At 31.5% G+C, this 10,710-nt stretch overlaps 1 protein-coding gene across 3 annotated transcripts; it reads right to left on the bottom strand.

The window, feature by feature from the left end:
- Window positions 1–5,067: 5,067 nt before the first annotated feature.
- Window positions 5,068–10,291, bottom strand: LOC132749005 (uncharacterized). 3 transcript variants are annotated; one of them, XM_060738668.1, is made up of 2 exons: window positions 10,039–10,291; window positions 5,068–6,446 (listed from the first exon to the last, which is right to left on the bottom strand). In XM_060738668.1, the coding sequence occupies exon 2, from the start codon at window positions 6,391–6,393 to the stop codon at window positions 5,200–5,202; it is 1,194 nt and encodes a 397-aa protein (XP_060594651.1). In that variant the 5' UTR covers window positions 6,394–6,446; window positions 10,039–10,291; the 3' UTR covers window positions 5,068–5,199. The 3 variants fall into 3 exon arrangements, with proteins under 3 accessions (XP_060594651.1, XP_060594652.1, XP_060594650.1); XM_060738669.1 differs by lacking the exon at window positions 10,039–10,291 and adding an exon at window positions 9,562–9,758; XM_060738667.1 differs by lacking the exon at window positions 10,039–10,291 and adding an exon at window positions 8,629–8,794.
- Window positions 10,292–10,710: the final 419 nt, after the last annotated feature.

Here is a 10,710-nt window from a genome sequence, read left to right as displayed (position 1 = left end):
CAATGACTTTGTTCAATCATTTTGTATTTACTATTCAACCCTTATGTCTAAGTCATATTTTAATTCCTTTTTGCAATAAATGTCTTAATTAATTTTATAATGCAAATCCATGAATATAATTCTGAAAATCAGAAATTAAAACAACACATTGTCTGAAAAATATCTTTTTAATTGGCTTTTGAAATATGTAAGTGTTACTAGTTTTGCATATAATTAATATCCAAACAAAGATAACTTCAAGGTCAATACTTTAATCAAAACAGGAGTCATTTAACAAAAGTGTCCCAATTTTTCTAGATATTTTATATTAAAAGAAAACCAACAAATTTATACAATTTGAAAAATCAATCATATACAGGATGAAAAAGCTTTAATTTAATTGCCAATAAGAAACAACCACACACTGACAAGTGTTTTCACACCTGCATAGATAAAATGAGGTGATCCTTAATTGGTAATTGAACATGTCACTAGTTGAGATTTTGTTTTAATCTACATTAAAATACACAGAAGGTGCATGACACTTAAAATTGATGTCCGGTTTTCAGATGATTTTTAAATGCATGTTTAGCATTAGAAACCATAGAAAACAGTCCGGTTTTCAGAATTCAGAGGTTCCGTTATTCAGAGAGTTTTTTTCAATGGACATATAAGGAGAAAATACGGGACTTTTAAAATGGTTCGGTTTTCAGAGGATTCCGGTTTTCAGAGGGTCCGGTTTTCAGAGTTTCTACTGTAATACTTTATTTAATTCCCATGTCTTACAAATACTTCATACTTACTAGAGAAAGAAAAACACTTTCGGGCAGATAATGCTCCGCCTAGAGGTGCTCTTGTTTATTTCTCATACTTTTTTGTCCAGAGCATATCTCACAAAGTGTTAAGGTGTCAACTTGAAACTTCAGAGGTACATAGATCTCATTAAGGAGGAGTGCAGCACACAAGAATGATAACCTACCTTGCATTATTTTACAGTTATTGCCCTTTGTTATTTTCCATACTCAATTTTTGTGGATGGATCTTACTCAGGAGGTGTGCAGTGCACAAGAATGATAACTCTACCCTTCATAATTTTTGAGTTATTGCCCTTTGTTATTTTTCATACTTAATTTATCACCTGATTAAAAAGTCTTTGAGATATCAACATGAAACTTCATAGGATTTATCTTATTGAGGAGGAATACTGTGTGCAAGAATGATAACTCTACCCTTTATAATTTTTGAGTTATTGCCCATTGTTATTTTTTATTCTTTAGGTCCGGAGCATATCTCAAAAAGTGTTAGAGGTATCAGCTTGAAACTTCATAGGTGGATAGATCTCATTGAGGAGGAGTGCAGCACGCAAGAATGATAACCTACCCTGCATTACTTTTCAGTTATTGCCCTCTATTTTTTTCAGCCTTTGTATTCACATCAGTTTCATGAAAATCTGTAATTACTTCAGCCATCAGTTTTCATTACCACAAGACATCTTAAAATTAAATTATTTTGCTCTACTACATATACATTCTTCCAATGAGCAAACACATTTGGTGGGGGATGGCCATGTTTACATGTCTCTTGTTTTGTAAATTAATTTAAGTGTTTCTACATAAAATCTTTTGTTAAAAGTAATGTCTGCATCTGTCCCCTTGCTTATGTAAAAGTATTGACTGAATGGCTTCAAGTTATCACTGAATATATTGTGGTGGAAAGTACCTATCAAAAGCTAAAACATACATTATTATTTAATTTTTGTCAATATTATTAGAAGTACTGGTTAAATCTTGTTAGATTTGTATGCTTATTGTGCATAGTTTAATATTTTATTGAACACAAAACTACCAAAATTTGTTGAGATGTATACAGCATGTTTTATTGTTGAATAATGTAATACCATATTGTTAAAAGAATTGAAAAAAAAAACAACTAATGGGTGGATTGGACGGCTGTAGGGGAGGTAGAGGCCATTAAAGTTCAGTAGTTTTGGTCAGTGTAAAACCTAATTTGGTCAGGGAAAAGTCAGGGAATTTTATTATCTATGGTGCTGGCAACCCTGGTACTGGTTAACTCCAGGAACATTGAGTGAGAATGGTTACACACATTGGTCAGAGGAACCTTGAGATAGAATCATTACACACATTGCTCAGTACTGGTTTGCTCCAGGAACTTTGAGTAAAAATGTCACACACATTGCAAAGTACTGGTTGACTCCAGGAACTTTAGTAAATTAATTTTAGTGTTTCTACATAAAATCTTTTATTTAAAGTAATGTCTGTGTCTGCCCCCTTGCTAAAGTAAAAATCTTGACTGAATGGCTTCAAGTTATCACTGAATATATTGTGGTGGAAAGTACTTATTATAGCTAGACTGCAAACTCTCTAACCATGCCATCAATCCATCTGGCTATGATATGTATGAAGCCATGTATATAATTTGATATCTTGCCAAGTAAGGCAATGCTTATTCATTTTCAGTCAAATCATGGCTTGTTATAGTAAGGTCCACTTTTATTTGAAAACTTAAAACAGTAGAAACAATCTTTTGATTTTTGTTCAGTACTGGTTTGCTCCAGAAACCTTGAGCATAAATAGCTACACATTTTGTTAATAATTAAGCTTCACAGAAACGTAGTTGACAGTGCTTAGATGTTGCTCAATTGTCTACCTAAACATAACAGTAAGTAAAATACAAATGAGCACAATAAGAAAGGCATCTGAACATATTCACGGTTGCTTTACAACGTGACTTTTGTGATAAGCATAATACAAATAACGAGCAAAATTTTAATTCATTTTTGAATATTTCGTTTTTATAGAATTAAATGTAGAGCATGCTCATTCTAGTGATCAACACATTCATTGAATTTTTATTTAGAAGGTTATCATGTCCAAAAATTCTGGACCGTTTTTGTATTGATTTTTGCCTCTTGCATATCTCAAAAAGTCACGTGGTACAGGCACCATGATATTGAAAACAGCCAATTATACAATCTGCCAATTACTGAGAACTATATAACTGCAACATTTGTAAATGCGTTACATTTGGGTCCAATATAGATCTGACAGCCGTGAACACGTCCTATACAATTCAGTATTGTACACAACAGTACACATTGTTAATTATATTTGGAGACATATAGCTTTCTTACCTATAATACTTTATTTAACATATATTTAATATATATAACTGTAATATCCAATGATTATATTTTGCAAATTTTAAATAATACGAAGTGGAATTTTACTTAAATTAGCACAAATGAAAATTAACACTTAAAAGGCCTGACTTTCACCGTTTCAAGAAATATAATTTTACTTTCATGTGGGAGTTATAAATGAATTTCATAAATATCTGATAGACTTAGTACGTAGATTACTGATATTGTCTTCATTTTGATAAATATAAGGGGGGGGGTCCGTTTCCGTACTTTGTTGATTATTGATATTGATTATATTTATTTTTGACATAAAGTATTTCTAACCATTTAGATTTGATGTCATTATTCAAGTATCTTAAATGTCATTTTTAAGTTCATCTGATACCCGATACATTGTCATAAATAAAATGCAGTATTAGTGTTATTTGAATGAATTTCTATCTAAATTTATGATAATGAACTAAATATTGTATCTGGAATTGTTACATTTTTGGCTTTGACTTTGCAGTTAAATTAAACTGAGGCTTTTTGGCAAAACACTATTAGGATGACTTTTTGGCATTACGTGACACGTTCTGATACTGACTTCTCGGCATGGGCATTTAATTAATAGAATATCACTCAAATCTAGATGTGTCATATTTGCATAAGTATTATCTGCCATACATCAGTAATTAGACCTTTCCCATACTCTCACCAACATAATTAAAACATTTTGACAACGGCATAAATCAAAACACAGAAGGCGCTGAATTTGTTTGGGTCTCTGGATGTCAGAAAGGTGAAGGTTGTGAGATTATAAACCAATTTGTTTTTGTATAGTGCCACCAATGCTGTTTCCAGTGTTTTAACTGTAGTAAATTGGCAACAAGGCTAATTGCAACACTGATATTCAAGCGAGCGTGTAACCCCTGGACCACGGGGAATTTAAGTTAAAACAAATCAGCCTGAAGCAAACCATATTATTCTAAATTAGGGTTTGTAATCATTATTAATTTCGAGATATTTTGTTCACGGTAAACCTGTTGTTTAACACTGATGTAAATAATCATGTCCCTGTCCTAGAGTCAACATCCTTACTTTATTTTTCAGAAAGTCTAAATAACAAATGTTCATTTAGGCGATCACAATAATCCGAAGCTTTACGGAAATAGCCGAGCAATTTTCATTGATTAAAATGATATTCATCCGCGTAACAAAATTATTTGAATCTATTACCGGTAATTTGCGGAAATGTTAAAGAATTACACAATATTAGAAATCTTCGATCAATCGGGAACTATTTTTTCTTCCCTCAGAGGTTTGAAAATTAATGCGCCTGTCATTTGACAATCTTTACGCAGTGATCTCCCCTTAATTTTTCGGCGTTAGTGTACTTATAAAGGGAAGTAACCGCTTCGAGGAATTCGTGATGGACTACTTTCGGATTTTGCAAATAAGCATATCAGGGTCTGAAATTTCACTACCATAATTTGTTTGGTCTGACGATCCAAACAAAACTAGTGGCTTACTCAACCCCAAAGTGACATTATGCCCATGCCAGTTTACTTTTTCATATTAAGTTTACAAAGTGCATTATCAAATATAATGACTTCAAATGAAATTGTTGTGTTCATTTTCACTATTCATGCATACTTAATACCATTGTCGCCATTCAATTTTGTCATGTAAAAATAACTTTTGTAATTTTCATAATTAATAGATGTAGCTTCAATTGGTACGAAATTCAAAGATTTCAAAGCAATTTAATAAATAAGTCAAATATTATTTGATTTTTCACTGAAAAAATTATACTTTGAAAAGTTAAGAAAGTCCTTCATATTATAAAGCCGACTATAGCTATTTCATGTTGTTTTTCCGTCTTATATATTTCTTGTATTAACATGTAATTGTAAAACACATTAAAACTAAACAAAACAAACAAATCATATCGTTTCACTGATTATTAATCTTAAAATAGTTTCCATATTTTGTAGACCACTAAATGCATATCTTTAAAACATGTTTCTAAATGTAATGCATTTTCTATTTAAAATAAGTATTACCATTGTTTATGTTATTCATACTTCTATATCATGAACGTGTGTATGTTCTACTTGAACAGCTTGTATATTGTCAGATGAAACATTTTCATTTAAATCATGTGTAATGTCAACTGTTTCAAGACTACCAGCAAGTACTTGACAATATGGCGGTGGTGCACACGTCCTCATAACATCCTCATATTTTGGTGGTTCTCGGAATACAGTAGAATAACTTGGTGGTAAGACTGCGCTGTTATATAGCAATGGTGTCCTTTCGTTTTGAATATTCAAGTTATTTGTATCCGGATTTCTGCAACTTTTCTTTATTATCATACTTAAACATATTCCGATAAATAAAACTGGGAAGCCGTGCAATAATAAATATGCCCATATTCTAGGGACGCATTTGATAGAAAATTGAGGATGATTATATTGTCCAAGATTATAGTTATAATCCATTACCCAAATCAAAGGAGTTTCCTCTGGACCATCTAAGATGATATCACACTGAATGGAATCCGTGCAAACCGTCGTGGAATTCTGAAAGTTGTACATAGCACGGTCAAGTTCAATATTGATGTCAACCCAAACGTCTTGGAAATTGTCATTTGAATAGATAATAAAATATTCGTCTGCAACAATTGTTTCCAAAACAAAGTCACTATACGCTTCTTCATTAACACAACTACCTGCTGCGAACAGAAAACGTTTATCGAAATAACAGTTGTCACAATATTGATATTTTTTCCATATTTCAAAGTTGTCTTTTCCTATAATAACAGTAAATGTCAGAAAATCCTCCGAACAATGTTTTAAAGCTATTTTTGACCTCTCGAGGAAATAAAATGCAAAATATTCGTACACCCTTTCCTTAATGAATAAAGCAGTTTTTTGTGAGTACTGTTGTGATTTAGAATCATCTATCTCTAAAGTGCCAGACATAATATAACCGTTAAATCGTAATCCCGGTGAAATAATATTCACTTCTTCGCAGAATAAAAAGTGTACATGATTTTGAATAGGAATCATATCAGTTGGTGTGGCTAATAATTTGAACGGAGAATAAACAACACAACCTAAAACAACAGCTGACGTTACTGCCAACAACAGTAACCATGCCCATAATATTTTAATTCTGGTGTTTTTCCTCATTGGTCTGCAGCAGAAGATGGAACCAAATGTAAGACTGCAGCAGGATGTACCACAATCATCCCGGTCGTCTGCTTCCATAATATAAGTGTCAATAACAAAACTGTCGTCTGTACTGTAATTTATTCTGTAAACTAGAAAAAAATGAAGATGCTGGTGATTATGTTATTACACGGTGTTATTACACTAGTTAAGTAATATTCGTTTACGTTAAATTTTCATATTTGTAACTAACATAAAAGCTAGGTTTAATATCACTATTTTCGTTGCTGTTTATTGTCAATAGTTGTGTTGATAACACAAGCGGACACAAACTTTGCCTATATATACATGTATATTAAGGTTTTATACGTAAATAGTTAAATATTAGACCGTTGAGAGTCAAAATAAAAGACAGTAAATGGGAAGGTATGATAACATAAGAGTAGCCAACAGTTTGAAAGCAATACCGTAGATGAAATCAAAAGAAAGCAGGGACGAGATCGTTTCTTTAAAAACCAAATTGTCCCAAATAGAAACTCAGCGTATTGAATGTGAGGATCTCGTTAATGAGATGAGATGTGCCTGACCTAAAAATAATCTTCTATTTTTTTTCGGATGAATGATGAAGAATCCGAAACAAATGAACAGTGTAAAGAAAAAAAGATTGACAATAATGGAAGAAGACATGAAAATAGAAAATGCAGAAAATATCACGATGACAAAACAGAAAGGATGGAAAGATATAAATCGGACAAGATACGCCCCATTGTTGTACGATATAGTAGTTTTGAGAAGCGTGAAACTGTGAGAAAATCGTGCAAAAATCTCACAAAGTACAATTCTGTTGGGGTAAGTCAACATTTCCCCAAAGATATAGCAGATAAACGGAAAGCACTCGGACCGATACTAAGGAAAGCAAAAAATGACAAGAAGAAAGTTGCACTGCGGTATGATAAACTATTCATTGATGGCAATTTGTACATACCGCCACAAACGGACTAGGAAAGCGCCAAGAGTGATATACATATTTTGTATCATAGTTTGGGGACCTTTCTGTTGAAAATGTGTCAGCGTTAAATCGTATACATATACATGCACAGTGCAGTGCAGTATAAGTTACCCGCACTCCAGAGCATGCCCATTGATTGGCTCATTTTTGCTGGGGTTTACTTATTGTGACGGCATAGAAAGGGAAAGCGACAGAAATATCATATTTAGATGCTCGTTCTCTCCGGGGTTTCATATTGTGACAAAAGGGAACGTGTTTTTATGTTTGACTATGATACAAAAGAGAAAGAACATCAAAACACTCGGCAATCTGATTAAAAGTCTCGCATAATATAATTTTATTCAACTCGTTCAATAAATTCAGTATTAAGCTTACGCTCATTCAATATCCTATTTATCAAACTTGAAATTTAGTCATGATTTAACTTGAAAAGATTTTTTTTATGTTTCTACTTTCTTTCATCATATAATCTTAGAACTTCTCGTATATGATGACAGGTTTTTTTTTCTTTAAACATGTTAAAATACGGGAGGGTCATAATTTAAAATGGGCCTCCATTAGTCACAAGAGTCGTTTCATTCATCTGATATGGATGTCTAATTGCTTGAATTTTATAATATTATGACCGGGGAGTCAATATTCATTAAAAGATATAAACCGGGGACCATGATTCTTTGGGAGCATCTTTTCAGCGTTACACCGGCGGAATTAATGTTATGGATGTGCTCTACTTTAAATTTGGGAAAAAAAATAATATGAAGATAAAGCAAGAGCCATCGTCAAGCTGGGTCGCGCTCGACTTTTCTTTATTTCTAAAGTTAAACGCATAAGAGGAAGTATATTGTAGTGAGTAATATCTCTAGAAATATAATTTTCTTGAACAAATTATAAGTCAGATTTCATATTTCACCTTGAAGGTATTCGAAAAGTCAAGCTAAAAAAAAGAATTACCTACAGCATAGAGCCTATATAGGTCAGACTGAACGGATGCTGGCCTGTTTCAGCATGGATAAGGTTAAAGGTTACAATAACTTTTGTCTACTCTCAAAACTTCTACATGTTATAAATTATTTTCCGAAAATAGAAACGTGTGGTTAACAGTTTCTAATAATTGAAAGTAAAAGTGATGTAAACAATACTAATCATGTTCATTTTTTAAAAACAGTTTTAATTTCAGACATTATATATGTGAATGTATATACATTATGATTGTGTGCTATTGTTTTCAGTCCGTCCGCCTGTCTCAACCCTTAATGAAATAGGCCACTCCTTTATAAGTCACAGAAAACGATTATCGCGGTTTAATATAACTCTAGAATACTCACACAGTTTTCAAAATCTGTTCTCAAATTTATATGTTCTTATATCCGTAACACAACTAGGATACATTTTTATGTATATATAAACAGCTTTTCATTTATTTACGAAGATGATATATGTTAATTTATACATTGTTCTATATCAAATCTAGATTGAATTAACAAGGCTAGCTATCATAACGGCAAAACTTTTATATAATGTTTACACCACTTTTGCATTATCTAAACTGTTGTTTATTGATACAAGGTCGTCTGTCTGTGTGACACATGTTATCTGTATGTACGGACAGACGGACAGTGTAAATATTGGTTTATCAGGTCTCGTGTTCTCATTAATACTGATACAGCGTGACTATGTTTGTAATTTAGTTATATATTACTATACATTAACACTCCTATCAAAATGAGTTGTGATCGCTTTTTGTGAAAAATGTAAAATTTGGCGTTATCTTTAATGTACGATTATGATAAAAAATATCACCAAAGTCAAAACATAAAATGTGTTAATGTACAATCAATATTTTAGACGAGTACATTAATTTGCTGGAAATAAGCTAAGATATATTTATTAATTAAAAATGTCCTCCTTTTTTGTGTTTTATTTCCTTCTTTTTATGTTTTTATCTATTTGATAAGTTAAAGATCATTGCGAAGTCAAATTGCAAAGCTGATTGAACGAAGATCACAGAATTATATTCATGTGACGAATAAACACAAAATTTAATATCTTCATTACATTTATTACATAAAATACAGCAAAAACTATAGAAATATATAAAACATTAAATAATTATTTAATTTAAAGTCTTATAGACTTAATTAGCTGTCTAATTAATATAAGTAATATTTTTGTTTCATTTAATTCTGACAAGGTCTTGACAATTAGACCTCTATAGACATTTAACTTTTACAGGGAATAAAAGGTAAAAACTGACTTACCGTCTTGTATTACCTTATGTTAAACATTACAAATAAAACGAGCAATATTATTAGTATGAAGTAGTATAACTATAAGTTCTATTGTTAGAACTGGAAATTCCATTACTTATGAAAGTACAGGAAGTTTAACCTTCTAAAAAGCTTGATACATTTTATCAGTTATTTTCTATTTGCCATGTTGGTACATCCTTGTATCTTTATATATGAAATAGTGAGAATAATACAATATTTACTTTTTAAAATACAAACATAGTCGACACTTCCTGGTATATGGTATAACCTTCGGAAATTACAGACGATTTTTTCTGAAAACTATTTTTATCACTGGTAGCGTTATATTTTAAACAGTTGTTTATTATTTTCCGAACTGTTACAACTTAGAAATAGCACATCCATTAAAGATATAATTACAGACAAATAATATCAACAATATAACGTATAATAAAATCATAATATAATACAAAATTATTTTCTTACCGTTAATATGATCCGAATACCTATAATAAAACTGTCCTTTCTTCTAATTTTCAAAATATGAAGAAAACCTAATCATCAACAATAAAGAAGTTTTTGTCCTCCACTAGAGCATTTTAAAATGATTTTTTAATTAATAATCATCTTTATTTTAGCTTTTAAATCAGGGAAAGTTCTAAAACAAATCGGTAGATTATCGTGTGGTATATATATACTAACGACTTCCTTGTTTCGATTAAGCTACATGTATTTCATACGGAATTATTTAACACGGAAGATTTCGTTATCTAATACAAATACCTCGCTCAAATAAAAAAATAAAAGGTAAAAAGTATCACAATAACCCGTACAGTGGTATCTAATTTGTTGAAATCATGTGAGACTTAGTCACTTAGCAAGGCACACGTGTAAGAGACATAATTTTATCATTCAACACTAGTATCAATAACATGGCACAATGTCCCGATAGCTCGAACAACCTCTGTTTTAAGGACCGATTACGTCAGATAAATCCCCACGCAAGAAACTAGACAGTGTCACTATTTCATATATAAAGTACCAACATTGCAAATACAATAATACAAGGGCTACATAACGGCACTTAATCATAAATCGCTCACTACTCAAGAGAAAAATATTATATATTAAGTAATGCTTTAACATCAGGGATGTTCA

This window comes from Ruditapes philippinarum, unplaced genomic scaffold (genome assembly GCF_026571515.1).
Source record: "Ruditapes philippinarum isolate M1 unplaced genomic scaffold, ASM2657151v2 ctg2139_1_1_1_1, whole genome shotgun sequence".
NCBI classification, from domain to species: domain Eukaryota; kingdom Metazoa; phylum Mollusca; class Bivalvia; order Venerida; family Veneridae; genus Ruditapes; species Ruditapes philippinarum.
This window is presented reverse-complemented; position numbering and strand designations above follow the sequence as displayed.

Excerpts from the sequence above, each read along its gene's own strand:
- LOC132749005 (XM_060738668.1), bottom strand. The coding sequence starts at position 6,393 with ATGGAAGCAGACGACCGGGATGATTGTGGTACATCCTGCTGCAGTCTT.